General features: G+C 38.6%; 1 protein-coding gene across 3 annotated transcripts in view; it reads right to left on the bottom strand.

Moving 5' to 3' along the window:
• The window catches only part of DECR1 (2,4-dienoyl-CoA reductase 1), a 56,259-nt gene extending 40,093 nt beyond the window's left edge, over positions 1 to 16,166 (bottom strand). For 2 of the 3 annotated variants that reach the window (XM_024755876.1, XM_024755877.1), the window contains exons 1-5: positions 16,098 to 16,166; positions 5,977 to 6,179; positions 4,355 to 4,412; positions 4,141 to 4,227; positions 3,018 to 3,165 (exon numbers count right to left, since the gene is read on the bottom strand). In XM_024755876.1, the coding sequence (XP_024611644.1) occupies positions 3,018 to 3,165; positions 4,141 to 4,227; positions 4,355 to 4,412; positions 5,977 to 6,179; positions 16,098 to 16,148 (547 nt within the window). In that variant the 5' untranslated portion in view covers positions 16,149 to 16,166. Of the gene's footprint in view, positions 1 to 3,017; positions 3,166 to 4,140; positions 4,228 to 4,354; positions 4,413 to 5,976; positions 6,180 to 6,632; positions 6,711 to 16,097 lie in introns of those variants that run through there. The other variant, XM_024755878.1, reaches the window with a different exon arrangement.
• Positions 16,167 to 17,598: the final 1,432 nt, after the last annotated feature.

Raw genomic sequence — 17,598 nt, 5'->3', positions numbered from 1 at the left:
AAATCTGTGGATTTTACTATATATAAATGTTTCCTCCCATTTAGCAAACTAAAAATAATACATACATTAGAGCTACATTATGCATTGATTTACTCTTTCTTTAATCTATCTGTATTTCAGCATACAATAATCCTGCATTTCATACTGATTCTATACTGATATATGAAAATACTTTGTAAATTACAAAGCACTATTGTGGTATAAAGTATTATTAATGCTACTTAAATAATAATGCTACTTTAAGCGGTTAAAATAACCTCTTAAGAGTTTCAAGAGGTATCTCTTGCTTCTAGTGATCTCTAGGGTTTGATGGAAAAATTCAATATTTATCCTATCCATGTCCTTCATGACTAGTCTCTTAAATAAAACTCTGTATTATTCTTTTAGTCTTTCTTCATTTCAAGTTCTCTCAATTTTTTAATAAAATTAGGTACTCTTTTCCACACTATTTACTAAAAATTTTAAATTTATACATGACATCTTAGTGATGAATGAACCTCAGCATGATAATTTCAAATCCTCCCCAGAAAGGATCAGCCATGTATTTACTGACCTTTGTGGCTATAAGAGCACATTGGGCTAAGGTCTTTAGGAGTTTCCTAAATCTTTTATTTGTTCAAAATTGTTAGTTTTGCATCAGTGCTGCCTAGAAACATACTTTAACAGTGTCCCTCTAATTTTAGCTTCTCTGCCCCTGCTAAGGCCACAGTTCTCCTGATCTTCAGTCATCTGCTAGCCCCTCTCTGAGTGCACCTCATCACCAATTCCTGTCCCCAGCAAGTGAGCATCTGGCTTCTAGTTGCTGGTGCCCTTATATTTTCTAGTCTGACTTCCCGGATACCTTACCTTGACCACCTTCCTAGATACCAGACCACCTAACATACTTCTGATCACAGATTATTACAGATTGCCTGCTCCCTGAACTGACTTCCGTATTTACCACTTTGACACACCTCAGAGGTCATTAGCACCTGAGTTCCTTGACTATCACTCCAAAACCAGAAAAGACCCTGTGCATTGTACTCTCCACAGCTCACTAATACAAGTCCTTAAAACCCTGTCAGGTTACAGCATCTATAACCGACAGGAATTTTGGAAGAATGAAAACTGGCTCCATCTTTTAAGAAGCCTTAGCTAATGTATTTTTAATGAAGCCCATAGAATTTTAACCAATGTGATGAATAAAAATAGATCAAAGTCTACGTTAAAATGAATGAAATAATGAGAAAAGAAGGGAGAGTCAGACAGAAATCAAGAGTAACACAGATGGGCAGGGGATGAAATAAAAGAGACAAGGCACAGAAACACCAAGTGATGAGAGAGACCGAAGAAAGAAACAGAAGCAAAAGTGAAGAGTTGACAGAGAGAGAGAAAGAGAGAGACAGACAGACATACAGAGAGAAACAAATAGAGAAATGAGTAAGAGGTATGGAGAGAGAAAATCAGACAGAGGCAGAGTGAGAAGAGATAGAAGGATCCTAGAACAGAGAAGAGAGAGAAGTCAGCCCACACTTCTCTGTCTCCCTTCCCAATCATCCACCCCTTTAAAAAAAAAAATTTTTTTTAATATGTAAATTCCAAATTTCAATCATATCCACTTTGTTGTAATGGGAATGAGTGACCCGGGGTTTCAATTTCAATGAGTGCATGGAGAAAAGATGGAAGTTATTAGCACATGTGTAGAAAAAAAGCTAGTGCCTCTCTAGCATCCTTCTGTCTGTTCCTACATCCTTTCTCAAGCTGATTTGAGAATTATCCACGCTGTAAAGAAGAAACTGAACCTAATGAGGCAAAGGCTTTGAACCAACAGAAGGAAACTGGTCAGCTCATGCCATTCCCCTCAAGCCCCAGAGGACATCCTTCAAGGAACACAAGGATTCTTCCTCCTTGTCCTGGTTCAGAATACTCTCCAACCTCTCTGAGAAAATGCCCCCATCCTTCAAGTCCCAACCACAACCTGCTCAGGGACAGTGTCTTAGTCACCTGTCATGTGACTGTGGATTTTACTATATATAAATGTTATAAATGTTTCCTCCCATTTAGGAGACAGTCTTTCAGTGGGAGAAATAAATGAATAAATGTACACTGGTTCTAGACATATATGTATATACCCACATAATATACCCACATAAATACATTACAAATATATTCACTATTTATATTGTATGAACTTTTCTAAAGAAGTCTGTTCCTATAGTACTAAACAAAAATGTTCTAGTACATTCTAAATCTACTCTCCTTCCAGTTTTCTCATTGATGTCATCATCATCTAAACTATCCACTCCAGCTAAAAACTCTGTCACCTAATCAGTAAGGCCTATTGATCTTATCTTCTAAATATCTCCTAATTTATCCTCCATGCCATCTATCCAAACAAAAGGAAAACAAGACCCTCCTAAATGATCTCTCTAATCTTTTCGAGCCCCTACATTGTTCCCAGTAACCTTTCTAATCAAGTCACATTCTTTATGAGACACCTTCAAGAAAAAGCCATAAGGAAATAATTCCCCATTTCCTCAAAATTAACATCAAATTCCCCATTTTGGTATTGGGAACTTTCCCAATTACATCCAACCCACCTCCCATAATCATCTCCCACTGATCTCCCTCCCCATCTGTAACCAGTCCCTAAACCCTTCTGCTTTTCCCACACCAAGCTTCTTCCCATGGACATTTACATTTCCTTTCCTTCCCCCTTCTCCATGTCTAGATCTTTGAAAATTCAGCTAAAATTGCATTCTGTTCCTCAACATGATAATCATCCCTAGGGAGAGTTCTTTCTTTCTTTCTCTGGATTTACAATGCACTTGAAACATAGCATTTAATATAGCTTAGATCACAGCATATGGTAAATATTTAAGTGCATATGGTAACTATTTAAGTATCTTTCTTCCCCACTAGCTTATGAGTTGTACAAGAATGGACACTGTCATTGACGTTTTTACGTATCCCAGGGCTTAGCACAGAGCCTGCACAAGTACGAATCCAATAAACATGTAAAGAATAAATATACATACCTCTCTGTGCTTTGATTAGTTGCTTTCCAATTTCTAGTGTCACAAAGGCTGTGCCATTTAGAACTATGTCAGTTATGGTCTTCCAAGCATTAGGAGACAGTCTTTCAGTGGGAGAAATAAAATTCCCTGCTGCATTGTTTATCACAACCTAATAAATGATTAAGGCAAGTTACAGAAACTTAGATGAGGAAGAATATTTTCCCTAAAGGGCTTTTATTTTTGAAACTTATAAATCCAAATAATATAATAAAGCTAAAGTTCACAGTCTGCTATGAAAAAATACCATGAGATTTGGTTCAGTTTTACCTTTTTTGAGCCTGTGAAAATTTCCTATTATTATTTACCAAATTTTAGAGTTCTAATCCCCATCTCAAAATTAGGGTACAGTCTATTATTAAAAATATAAATACAGATTAAGCATATCTACCATGTGACTATACTTTATTTCAAGAAATCTTAATTAAAATGCCTTTAATTTCTGGTATCATTTTGGCTTAATTTAGCTAATGAAATTCTTGGTTGATGACCTGCTTCTTCAATATCAATAAAGATTCCAATATTATTATTCTACCAATAATATAATACATTATCGGTTTGTCTGAAAATAACTTTAACATAGAAAAGTGCTCTCTTTGAGACTACTGGAAGAAATGGTTTCTTCCCAATATGTGCACCAAACAAAAGTAAAATACCCATGCATATCTCAGGTCTTACAAGAAGAAATCTGGAGGGTTTTTTGTAGGTTTCTTTGTTTGTATTATTCTCCTCCACTGACAGAGATAATCAAGTTATTTAAAAAAAGCAAACAGCATGAATCATTTAAACTAGATATTGTGCTCTTGGATAACAGCTCTTTATTTCATAATCTTATTAAATAAAGTAAAATCGTTTGTTCTATATGATTGTAAATGTATTTTTTAAGTACTCCTGAAAGGAAATGGTGTAGCAGTCCACCTAATCTATTCCCTGGTTTAAACAGAGCTAGCTTTCTGCTAGCAATGGAAAATAGATGCTTCTTAACACAGCATTGGCTCACATCAATATTTTATTTCCTTAATACATCTTGGTAGGTGATATCAACATCAAAGGCCTCATACTTTCGCCTCATTACCATTACACTTACATCAGGATGTCCTACGACTTTGATCAGCTCTGACACAGTGCTTTGCACCATACCAGGATCCCTCACATCACACTGAATTGCATGAACCTGCAAAATAACAAAGAGAAAAAAAGAACCCTACATTTTTTCAGACTTCCTAATCCATGAGTATGAGTAAATTACTTAAGCATGCTATAATTCCTAAATCTGATTTAAGTAACTGTTTTTAATGTACCTTATTTCCAGTTTGAGAAGAAATCTGTTCTGCAGTTGCTTTCAGAACATCAATTTTTCTAGAAAAAAACACATGGTACTTTGCATGAGTTCTGAAATAACTTCATGTTACATTTTTCTTTTTAATTTCATAAATTAAAAAAGAGAATCTACAGCTTAATGACATGAATTTTTGAGACAATAGAAAAGCTATATCTACAAACAAGGTAGTTTGAATGCATTTATTTTCTAGAAGTTAAATTTAAGCAATTTTCATATATGTGACACTAATTTATTAAATTACTTCTAAGCCAGTTATTTTATATCTACTCATAGATTTTAAATTATTTCCTTAATTATATTCATTTCTATGTATTTCCTTGCCCAAGCCTGCTTGAGAAGGAAAATACATTCCTGGAATGATGTAAGCTTATGTTAAACTATAAAAAAATCTATGTTATGTATAAAATCGACATTAGTAGATTTTAGATCAAATTGATGGGTCTGGACAACTATATATAGTCAAAATCTTATGCTCTTGAGAGAAACACAAAAAAATAAACAATGTAAATTATGTAGTGTTATAAAAAAAATAATAGTTTAACACTCAAACACATTACAACATGAAAAAAAATATTCTGGCCAATTTGCATTAAAAACAACATCTGAAAGAAATTCCTTTTGCCCCCTGTAAATTACATAGTGACTTGTCATTCAGGTTACTACTTAGCCTACCTAAGAATTGTACACTATTCAAAATTGGAAGAAGGGGTAGATTTTTTTGACCAGTCGCTAAACCTCTATATTTACATCGTTATAAGGTACTGGGACATGCCTAAATAAGAAATTCTTTCCACATGGTCTCACCCTCCCTACATTCATCACAACAGCTGTTTTGAAATATCTGCCCATCTTATAGAAAATGGAAGCATTATATTCATTATCCTGGTACAAGGTTAACTATCCACTGAATCAGTAATTATAATCAATCTCACTGAAAACAAAGCAGCCTCAATATAGTACTTTTTAACTTCATATACAGAAAAAATTCTATCACTGAATTTGTGAAATATATATATCATCAGTTCCATAATCAATCATTATTTCTATCACAAATTATATTTTTAATTAATCTATTTATTTTTGGCTGCATTGGTTCTTCATTTCTGTGTGCGGACTTTCTCTAGTTGCAGCGAGCAGGGGCTACTTTTCGTTGCGGTGCACGGGCTTCTCATTGCTGTGGCTTCTCTTGTTGCAGAGCATGGGCTCTAGGTGCACGGGCTTCAGTAGTTGTGACACGCAGACTTCAGTAGCTGTGGCTCGTGGGCTCTAGCGCACAGGCTCAGTAGTGTGGCGCTCGGGCTTAGTTGCTCTGCAGCATGTGGGATCTTCCCAGACCAGGGCTCGAACCCGTGTCCCCTGCATTGGCAGGCGGATTCTTAACTACTGTGCCACAAGGGAAGCCCTATCATCACAAATTATAACTGACTTTTTCCAAGGAGATTTAGTTAAATAATCTAAAGGATATTTCATAGACGATTACGACGCAAATCAAACAACTCTGGCAAATAGTGTTTTCAATATTGTGGCACAGAATTATTCATCAATAGACTCTTGCCAGGCAACTTGCTGAGACTGACTTACCGGCTGGCTATCACACACTGTGCACCTAGGCTGGACAGATGAGTTGTCATTCCTTTACCAAGGCCAGTACCTCCCCCAGTAATGAATGCTACTTTTCCTTGAAAACTATTTGGTGGTAGCATCACTTTTTGAAAGGGTGGAAAGAATTTAGACTGAAAACCTTCATTGTTTTGATATAATATTTTTGTTCCATACCTAAAAAACTAAAAGAAAAAAAATGAATTGAAATTTGCATACTTATAGTCCCACAAAAGATATGAATTTTTTTAAACATACTCTTTAATATTAATCAAATTCTTGGATTAACACAAACTCACTGTAAACATATTGGTACTGTATTTAATCAATTTTTATTCTTTTTCTGTTGGAATGTTAAGTAACATAGAGTGGTTAAAAGCATGGGCTTTGGAGCTAGACTACAGAGGGCAGAATTTTCTCCCTAGTAAACTTCAGCAAGTTATTTAACCTCTTTTTGCCTCAGTTTCTTCTATAATTGGAGATAATAACAGAACCTTCCTCATAGGACATTATAAGGATTTCATGAGTTAATATGAATAATAAACCTAGAAAATTATGTAGCACACAGAAAGCACTCTATAAATGCTAGCATTATTAGTTTATGTGTTTAGCTTAAATTTAACTTCAAAAAAACTTACATAAAGCATTTTTGTCTTTTAACAAGAATAATTTGGATAAAAATCACATTCCATCTTTGAATCACTGAAGAAAATTATAAAAAGTCCTTTATAAGATTTGTTAAACCAAATGCCTCTTCCCATGTTGTCTTCTGGATAATAAATTTAGAACAGATAAAAATATTTGTTATATTTAAAATGGGGGGATAAAATCAAACCATTTTCAACTGAAAACTATTTATACTGCCCTATCTTATATTTTACAGCTTACTCTCATATTACTTGTCAAAATCACTGCTATTCTCTCACTTTTCATTATGAAAACAAACTTTTAAGTGTTAACCATAATAACAAACAATAAAGAGCTAATATTCATTAAGTGTTTACCATTTATCAGGATTAGAAACTAATCTTCACCACTCCATGAGATAGGTATTATTTTTACCCCATTGTTCAGAGGGGCCCAGAAAAGTTAAGTATGTTGCCCAACTTGCAAAACCAAGATTATAATGACCTTGTATACTGCCTCCCTCTACTCACTGAGCTCCTACTGAGTTTAATGATCACACCAGTCGGGTATCTGATATTCCCCATCAGGTTATGGTTATAAGATTAAAACTCCAGAATCGATAATTTCCTGCTAGAGCATTCTTATAAGTTAAATGGGCTGCCATTAGTTGTTCTGAGATATCTAAAATTTACCCTAAGGAAATAGAAATGTTGTCACTGATTTAGGATAAGGCTATTCATCAACTAGAAATTGAACAAGAAAATGCTTATAATATGATGTTAAGTAAAAAAAGAAATATACAGGATGCTCTTAACTATAAATAAAAATATATACTTAGAAAAAAGACTAGAAGAAAATAACAACAGTTAGTAGTAGATTCAATATTTACCATGTGCCAGGTCTATGAAGGACTTTCAACAGCCCTATAAGGTAAATTCTATTGTTACTCCCATTTTATAGATGAGAAAACTGAAGCACAGAAAGGTCAAGTAACTAACTTTTAAAGACAAATAATAATAAGTAGTAAAGACTCAAATCGAAGATGTGTCTGACTTCAGAGTCCATTCATTACCTTTCAGTTACTGTGTATGTCTAGGTGATGGGATAATGGAAGATTTGTTCTTTTTGTTAGTTTGATTGGTTCTTAGTAATTTCAAAATCTATTCAATAAATTTGATTTTTTAACCAGGGAAAAAAGTTAGTGAAAGATAAAATTTGAAAACATGTATAAAATAATTGTGAAAGATAAATTTGCAAATCTGGTAATCCTCCATGCCAGTCATTATATTTCATTTACCTTCATGTTGACAAAGCATTTTCTGGTACCCTTTTGCCAAAGCATGATAATCCAAGCAACTTACAATAATCTTTCTCTGCATAAATGGCAGTTTTACTTAAGGCTGCCACCAACTCCAGAACTATTACATTAAGATGATGAATCAGGAAATTTGCACAAGTAGGCTGGTGAGTTTATCATTACCTAGTAATAATGAAAAAATGTGTTCTAATTTCCCAAAAGCACTAAGATGAATTTTTATTTATTTAGTATTGATTTGTATAGGGAATTTTATCTGGTACTTTATGAAAGATAAATTAAGCAAGATATTTGCATATAAACTTTCTTTTCTTATTATTTTAAAACATTTTCTCAACCTCATAGAGGAAAGGTTATAAAGGTAAAAATAATCATATTTGAAATAAAAATTCCTAATAAATGTCTACAATGTAACAGGTTACAACATAGCATAACAAACCCTTGTAAAGGGTTTGTTCTGATTTGGGAATTTGCTTGTATGAAAAAGTATTAGAGATAAACATGATATTATGATTATTGTGTTAACTCATTTTATTTATCCTTAGCATGTTTTTACTGAGCATTTGCTATGCTCCAGCACTGTTCTAGGCAATGGCAATACAGCAGTGAGCAAAACAGATACAGTATTCTACCCTAAAAGAGATTATCTTTGCGGGGAGGGAAGATAAATTAAGTGAAATATAGAGTATATTAAAAGCTAATATGTTGCTGTGGGGAAAGATAAGGCATAGAATATGGGTAGGGTGTTGCTATTTTAAATAGAGTGGTCAGCAAAGGTCTCACCAAGGTGACATCTGAGCAAAGACCTAAAGGGAGTGAGGGGATGAGTTGCACGGTCCTTTCAGGCAGAGGGAAAACTAAAAGCAAAGGCCCTGAGAAGGAAGCATGCCTAGCACATTAGAAAGAATCAGAGGGCGAGTGTGGCTGAAGTAGGAGGGAAGAGAAAGAGGGACAGGAGGTGAAGTCAATGAGGTAAAGGGGACTGGGTCACACAGGCTGAGTCAACCACTTACAAATATACTCAAGTCAAGTGGGAAACTCTCCAAAGTTTTGAGCAGTGAATTGACATGAGCTGCCTTAAGTTTTTAGAGAATTGTTCTGGCTACTAAGTTGAGAATGGAATGTAGGAGGCAAGACTGGAAGCAGGGAGAGTAAGTATAATGTTTTTATGCCAGGCCAGGCAAGAGATGATGATTTAGACTGGATGCCATCATAGAAGGGGTAAGAAGTTAGCAAATAAAATTACTTGCAGATGGGCAGGTCCCAGAAAATGAGGATACAGTGAATTACTATTGTACCTAATATTGCCTGATCCAATTATTTCTTCTTGCCTCAAAGTCCAACCTCAGCAACACACTGACCTATTTCACTAAAAGCAGACAAAGAGGTCTCTCCCTTTGATCAAGGCCATTTGGCAGATAGAGCCTTTTCCACTTCTCTCACCTTCACCTCAATACCTCTGCTACTTTTTGCATTGTCTTTGTGTTTTGCAAAGAATAAGATTTAACTGTGAGCTAGAAGGAAATAGATATGAGTCAGACAAAAGGCATTAGTCTAAGTGAGAAATGATGAGGACAGCAGAAATCAAGACAACATTTACCACACATATTTAACATGTTGATTTGCCTGAACTCAGAAGCCAACCAACTGGAAATGGTGAGCAAGAAGGGAAGAGCTGAAGATGACAGTTTTCTAGTTTAAATAGCTGCATGTGGAGTGATGCTGTTACTGAAATGACTGGGCTGACACGAAAAGATTCACGGTGGAGAACTGAAGATAACCAGTTCTGTATTAGAAACGCTCCACCTGGGATGCCTATGGACAATTCCGGTGGAGATATCTAATCTGCAGTTGGAAATACAATTTTGAAGCACAGAGAATAAAATAAATCAGGGTTAAAGCTAAACAGCAACATCATTTCACAAACTGTGAAAGCCTACAGTTCTATCACTGTTTTAGATGCAATGCAATGTGGGAGTTTCCCTATGCTGGAAGGGATCAAAGTATAGCTGTCCCCTTACTCTTAACTTACTTATACTTACGCAGGCATTTCTAATCTTAAAGTAAGTTATCATCTTAGGAAGAGAATATAGGACAGCTAAGATTGATTATTTTCTACCTGGAATTTTCTTTAAAAAGTAAGGGTTGCCAAACACCAATGAAATGCCTTCTAATATGAGCTCTAGGAAACCCTGGCTAACTTTAGAATTCCCCTCCTTTTTTTGATGTGCTTTATAATGACCTGTGGGGAATAATCTGAGATCTAGATTTTTTTTAACATTACAAAGTTAGCTTTATAGTTTTGGAAGGGAGTTTGTTTTGAAATTTCTTCACATTAATATTTGAGCTCTGAGGCTACCATTCATCCATGAGATTCCCTCTAGTGACTCCTTCACATCCTCTTTCTCTTCACCTAATATATTCCATCCCTCTCCAAGTCCCATGTATTTTACCTCCCCAGTCAGTATCTTTACTCTCCGTCCACTGCCTGAGTTCAAAGGTCCCTATCTTCCATCATTCACAAATACTAAGGGCCTATGCTACATCATCCATTATGTGGTCTCTGTCCTCCAGTCTCCCTTTACTCCAACATATCTGCAATGCTGCGCTCCAGAGTACTGCAAACCTGCTCATGGTACTTCTACCCTTAAGATCCTTCAGTGACTCCCTGTATAAAGTCCAGATTCCTTAGCTTCACCCAGCACAGCAAGTCATTACGACCTGGCTCTTGTCCATCTCTCCAGCCTCATCTCCCTCTGCTTTTCCACCTTGAAATTTATACTCAAAAAAACAAAATATGCAGGGTTCCCCAAACACAAATTGTTTCCACCTCTCTACCTTTATAAAAATTGATCCCCACCATCACTCAACATTCATCATTCAAGGCTGAGGCTTCCCTAACACTCCCAACAGAATTATCATTCTCACCACCATCTCTATAACTTAATCAAATTATCTGTATACCAGCTTGGAAGTCCTAGAGGCCCTTTAACATGTTCAAGATATATCATTTACCCCTCTCTTCCCTCTGGCTCCTTCTCATAAATGCTCTCTCTCAGAGAGTAACATTTCCCTTAGCTCAGGGGTCAAAAATAGAAATCTGGGCTTCATCTCACACCACATACTCAAACCACTAAGTTCGGTTCATTTTAGTCCTAAATAGCTCCAACAACTGCCCTTAGTTCTGACCCTTACCACTTATACTTGCACTCTAGTATCCCCATCTCAAGTCTCACCTGATGATAATACTTTCCGGCTCACAATTCTGATGGTGCCATTCACTTCCTCAGCATGGCCCAATCTTCCTTCCTCACCCCCTACCACCAATCACCAAGACCCCTCAATATATCTCTTAAATATCACCAGACTTCAAGTCTCTCATGTACTGCCATTCCTTAGCTGAAGCCACCATGGCCTCTTATCTGGAGAGAAGATTACCCAGGTTGCCTCCATTCTCACCCCTATTCCCAGGCCTTCAGGACAAAGCTCTCACTCCTTAATGTGGCTCACAGGCTGCTCCCTAGCCTGTCTTTCACCACCTGCCTCCTTACTTGCTACCTATAATCTAGTCTGGGCCTTCACATAGGCCACTCTCCTGCCTAGAACTTTCTTACTCTTACTCCTCCCCCTGACTAACTTCTACTAATCCTTCAGGTCCCAGCTTATATGTAAAACCCAAAAATTATACTCCTTAAAGTGATTTTTTAAATTTATTTATTTTATTTATTTTATTTTTGGCTGCATTGGGTCTTCATTGCTGCACACGGGCTTTCCCTAGTTGCGGCAAGCAGGGTCTACTCTTTGGTGCAGTGCATGGGCTTCTCGTTGCGGTGGCTTCTCTTGATGCAGAGCACGGGCTCTAGGTGCGTGGGCTTCTTGTGGCCCATGGGCTCTAGAGCACAGGCTCAGTAGTTGTGGCGCATGGGCTTAGCTGCTGGGCTTAGTTGCTCCGTGGCATGCACAATTTTCCCAGACCAGGGCTCGAACGTGTGTTCCCTGCATTGGCAGGTGGATTCTTAACCACTGCGCCACCAGGGAAGCCCCTATACTCCTTAAAACTGTACACTTCTCCCACTGTGGATGGGAAATGTTTCTTCCCTAATCCTGATGTTTCATTTCCCTCCAGGAGGGGAGCTGAGTTAAACTCCAGGCTTCTTTTTGCCCCCTTAGTCACCCTGTCCCCCTGGAAATGGTTTATCTGACCAGCAAATTTTGAGAGAATAACTGGGCATGAGTAGTCCTTCTTAAACCTTCTCCCTCTTGGGAGCTAGCTGCCCTCAGAAAGCAAATGTTCCTCCTCAGATAATAAGTCTGCCTAATTCAGGAAATCCAGTTAGCATTGGCTCTAATATCAAACTGTAACAAGTGGTACTTTGGCCTCCATCTTTACTCTGGTTTTTCAGATGGGAGAAGAGGGATGCTATTTATTTGTACCCCCTCTAAGATCAAGAACACTCATCATGGGCTTCCCTGGTGGCGCAGTGGTTGAGAATCCGCCTGCCAATGCGGGGCACACGGGTTCGTGCCCCGGTCCAGGAAGATCCCACATGCCGCGGAGCGACTGGGCCCGTGAGCCATGGCCGCTGAGCCTGCGCATCCGGAGCCTGTGCTCCACAACGGGAGAGGCCACAACAGTGAGAGGCCCGCATACCGCAAAAAAATAACACATACCATAATAAACTATAATGTTACTAGATTCTTAAGCTTCCTGAGAGCAGGAATCAGCTCTTTTTCTCATGCTCATATCCCTAGTACAGTGCCTAACATATAGTAAATGCTCAATTTGCCACATAAATAAGTGAAGCCCACCATGCCCTGGTCCCCCAGCAACCTGTCCCATCTCATCTCCATGAACTTCTCTCTGACTCCAATACTTTGCAAAGTCCACAATGCCAAAACACTTGAATTTTTTAAAATAGGTCATGCTCCTTCACTTCTTGATACATGCTATTCCTTACATCTAGATTACCTTTGGGATCCTGTACACTGCAACTCCTTCAAAAGTGAGCTCTAGGAGCCCACCTCCTCCATGAAGCCTTCCCTGCCTCCTCTAGGCACACACTGCTTTGTTCATATATGCATTCTAATAAACATCTGCATTTTCACCGTCTGTTGATGTCTGGTGATGACCCACTAGAATATCATTTTTCAGACATATTCTGAATGAGGATCTAGTAAGAAATATGCCTTATACACAACACAGTACATGCATTCAGTCGTGTGACAGATATTCCATATTTACTCTGTGCTATGAACTACTCTAGACCTGGGCATACAGCCCAGGTGAACAAATCACATGAAAACCCTTGCCTCCAGGAAGCTTATATTCTGAAATTCTGAGATGGGTAAAGAAAGATTTCTTAGGCTTTCTGGATAGAAAAATGAAAGAGAGAAAAAAAAGAAAGAAAAGGAAAGAAAGGGGGAGAGAGGGAGGGAGGGAGGAAAGAAAGAAAACTCAAAACACAAACAAGAGGAAAAAAAAAACAGCTGGCCTTACACTTCTTCTTGACAATAATCAGCATCAGAAAACAATGAAGCAATGTTGATGAAGTTCAATGGGAAAAATAAATGTGATACGTCCAAGCAAAATTATGCCTATCTACCCATCCTTTTACCAGTACAAACAAGATGCCTGGAATGATGTTAGCCAAATGTTAACCCCAGTTATTTCTGGGTGGCCAGTTTGGTAACATGTGTTACTTTGCTTGTTTTAATTTAACTATATTACTTGAATTCATATTGGCCAGGTATCATTTTTATAAAAACAGTAGTTATTACTCTTGATTTAAAAAAGGAAAAAGAAAAAGCAATGTGCACCACAGATACAAAGAATGAATTTATGAAAGGAAGAACAGTAAATTTAAAAAACAAAGTTTCACAAAGTAAACTTAACCTTACTACATTAGGTTTTCTACTCTATTCTACTTTATTTTCTACTCCATTCCACTTTATTTTTCTTAAACTCATTTTGTTCCACTAAATTATTTCAAGGTCCATTCATGAGTTATTATCCATAACTTGAAAAATACACGAGGCTATTAGCTCAAGGACAGTAGAGATACTTTTCAAGTAAGGATCGCCAAAGAACGCCCAACACTTTGTAGGCACTTAACTAGCATTTCTTGATAAACTACTGAATGAGTGAATGTTTTCCTCATTAAAACTGAAAGCGGGACTTCCCTGGTGGCACAGTGGTTAAGAATCGCCTGCCAAGGCAGGGAACACGGGTTTGAGCCCTGATCCGGGAAGATCCCACGTGCCATGGAGCAACTAAGCCCGTGTGCCACAACTACTGAGCCTGCACTCCAGAGCCCACGAGCCACAAGTACTGAGCCCGTGTGCCACAATTACCGAAGCCCGTGTGCCTAGAGCCTGTGCTCCGCAAAAAGAGAAGCCAGTGCAATGAGAAGCCCTCACACCGCAACAAAGACCCAACGCAGTCATAAATAAATAAATAAATAAATAAATAAATAAATAAATAAATTTATTTAAAAAAAAAACTGAGAGCAAGTTTCATACTTTTTTTTTAACCTTTGCATCCCCAGGGCAGGCACAGAGCCAGTTCTCATTAAACGCTGCACTGAACGGAACCCTACTAGCTAACAGCACAATACAGCACTTCATAAATAGGATGTATGACAAATGAAACATTTCTCAGTTTCTTGGTAACTAAAATATTCAAATCAGGGGCTTCAACTGAAAAAACCTGTATTTGCTCACAGAAACATTATGCTGCCTGGAACAATCTCCCGCTTAACAGATGTGAAGACTTTTCCTTTCCCAATAATTCACACCCAAGCCTGCATGTGCCAGGAAGGAGAGAAACACCACCTATAAGGGCCTCTCTTGCCTTCAAACCCCCATCCTCAAAACTTCCATTTTTCTTAAGCAAAGGAATTTCACAACTGTCAGATTACAGTTAATTTTTAAATGCGTTCATTTTCTCCCTCTCATGCTGTATTGTATAATGGTGTCAGAAGAGCTGGGATACAGTCTGTGTGACCTTATTACTACAAGCCTAATGATTTGTGTTTTTAAAAAAAAATTATCTGAAGACTTTTCTTCTTCACAGAGACTTTGTAGGATTCAAATGAGAGAGTTCTTTAAGAAGGGATCTGAAAATGTAGCTTTCTTTTACAATAACCTATAACCTAAATCTTTATAAGAGAAAACAGTATCAACAAAACCCTAGCCTTGAACAAATTTCACTTTTTAAAAGGCAGTTCTTTCTTACTTCAGAGACTCCTATACCATTTCCTTGTGTTCACATTTGGAATTTGTCCATGTTTTTCAAAAAAGAAAACCATGGCTGCCCATTCTAACTGAAAAAAAAGTTTTTTCACAGTTGGCAGATTAATTTTTCTACCTGGCTAAGGAAATTGTGAACTCTGGTTTCCTTTAGTTTAGCTCACTAAGATTTTTTTTCTTTTAATTTAGTTGGGGGAAGGGGCTGTCTTGGATATGACTTTTTTATTTTCCTATCTCTTTCTTCCCCCCTCCAGCTGTCTTCTCTTGCACACTTTATTTTGATTATTGGTCTAGTGGAGAGATGCTGACAAAACAAAACAAAATTATGAGGGTGAAAGTGGTGGAAGCCAGCCTGAGATGCAGCTCGCCCAGCATTATCTCTAGGAAGGGAAGTTTTTTATGTGAATATGTTTGTATTAATGTTTAACTGGACTAACAATTGAAAGACTTCCTTCATTAAAAAATAAAAAAACTACAGATAAGGCCAATGCTCCCGCTGGGCCCCACTCCCCACCCCGTCCCTCTCCCACTCCTCTAAAGGCCGGTGTGTACAGTGTCCTCTCTTTCTACTTACACACAACTTTGAAACTACTAGGAATGGGAACCAGTGAGAACCACGGCGTGCCCTCCCCACCCCCATCCCCACCCCAAACACAAACATACACCAGGACTTCCTCCGACAGCAACCCAAGGCGACCTTCCCACTTCATCCCAGTCCCCGGGTTCCCGCTCCTCGCGAGATTCCCCAGAAACCCCAGTCCTCTGTACTCTCTCCGCGAGATACCCTGTCCTCGCTCCTAGCGCCCCGGTAACGCGAGTGCACGCTCTGCGCTGCGCTTCGCTCCGCTAGTCCCCCGGACAGGGCGTTTGCGGGGAGAGCGCAGGGCCCTCGGCCCTTCCAGCACCGCCTTACCCGCCGAGGACCGCGGCCCCAAGCAAAGAGGACACGGCTTAGCAACGCCATATAGAGCCTCCCAACATCTGGCCGGAAATGCGGGCGGCGCGGGGGGCGGGCCAGAAATCCTAGAGCTATGGGGGCTGGGCTGGGAGCGGGCGGGCCCTGGAAGCCGAGGCGCCTTGCGTCTTTCCACCCGGGTCTGAACCCCAGGGCGCTGCCTCACTTGGCCTCTCTCACGCTTTTTCTTGCTGTCTTTCCCTGTGTTGTCCCGATTGTTTTTTATAGGGCTGGTAATGGCGGTTTATATGTCCTTGTGTTGGTGGACGAATTACTGTGCCAGAAAAGTTTGAAGACTGCAGAAACAAAAGGCATGTATACACTGCCGGAGTGCTAATGCCTTTTCAGTAATTTATGTCTATTCCTGAAGTGCATGTTTAAGTCCAAGCTGAACCACACATCATCAGAATAATAATATATTTAAGACAGCCTCCATATTCCTAAGGGGAAGTGGCTGAAATCTAATAAAAGTTGCAGATTCCGGGCAGCTTTGATGTTTCCAAGGACACATCGACTTTTATCTTATCGCCGAGACAGCGGGGCTCTGACCCTCCTGCTTTTGCTTTTTCTCTCTAAGGGATTAATAATACTCACTTCAGAATTAAGGGCAGATCTCTGGTTTATCATTCTTCATCTTAATGTAATGTACCTGTTGACATCCTGCATAAGCACAGATCACATTTCTTCCTCACTTCTAAAATGTGAATATAATTCATACCTAACTCAAGATTATTGTTAAGATTAAAAGAGGATGCATGTGAAGCCCTAACTTCAGACTGGTGACTGGTATGTGACATTGAGAGTTTACTAAGTGCCTTGCATTTTCTAAGTGCTGAGAAATTTAAAAGCAGACCAGGACTGGACTTTCGGAACCTGGCCTGGCATTCAGAGGTAGACCATGCTAATCTGTTAGACATAAACCATCTCACAGAATACCAACCTCAGACAAGTTTACTCTGAGATCAGAAGGTGAGACAAAGCAAGTCCACTTCACAATTTTGTCTAAGCACAGACAAAAACAAGTTTCCGGTTGTCACCCACAAGTACCTGACAACCCAGCTCTTGGCCCAGATGAGTGGCTATTTCTTTACCAGTTGCAACTTTAACTTCATTTTAGTCTCCCCTCACTATAGGTAAGATTTATTGAGATCCTCCTTCATAGAATGGCCTGTGCTTTCTGACAGTATCCAATCCCACTTCCTTAGACCATCTCCCAAACCATCCAAGTCCAAATACTATAATAGGTCCTTTCTGACACACTTTTTCAGAGACACCCCATGATATCCCATGGTGTGTGTCCTACCTTGATGCAAAAAAATAAATAAACCCAACTGGTTCAACTGTAGATGTGTCCCTGGTGGTCTTTGGCTGGAGGGCATTGACAGTGCCCTTATAGTATTAACTCATTGTCTCAGTTTGGGTTCCTCCAAAGCAGATCCTGAGAAGAGGATCCACTACA

The sequence above is a fragment of the Neophocaena asiaeorientalis genome, unplaced genomic scaffold, assembly GCF_003031525.2.
Source record: "Neophocaena asiaeorientalis asiaeorientalis breed wild unplaced genomic scaffold, Neophocaena_asiaeorientalis_V1.1 scaffold728, whole genome shotgun sequence".
In the NCBI taxonomy this organism is placed as follows: domain Eukaryota; kingdom Metazoa; phylum Chordata; class Mammalia; order Artiodactyla; family Phocoenidae; genus Neophocaena; species Neophocaena asiaeorientalis.
The sequence above is the reverse complement of the archived record's forward strand: the minus strand, read 5'-3'. Positions and strand labels throughout refer to the sequence as shown.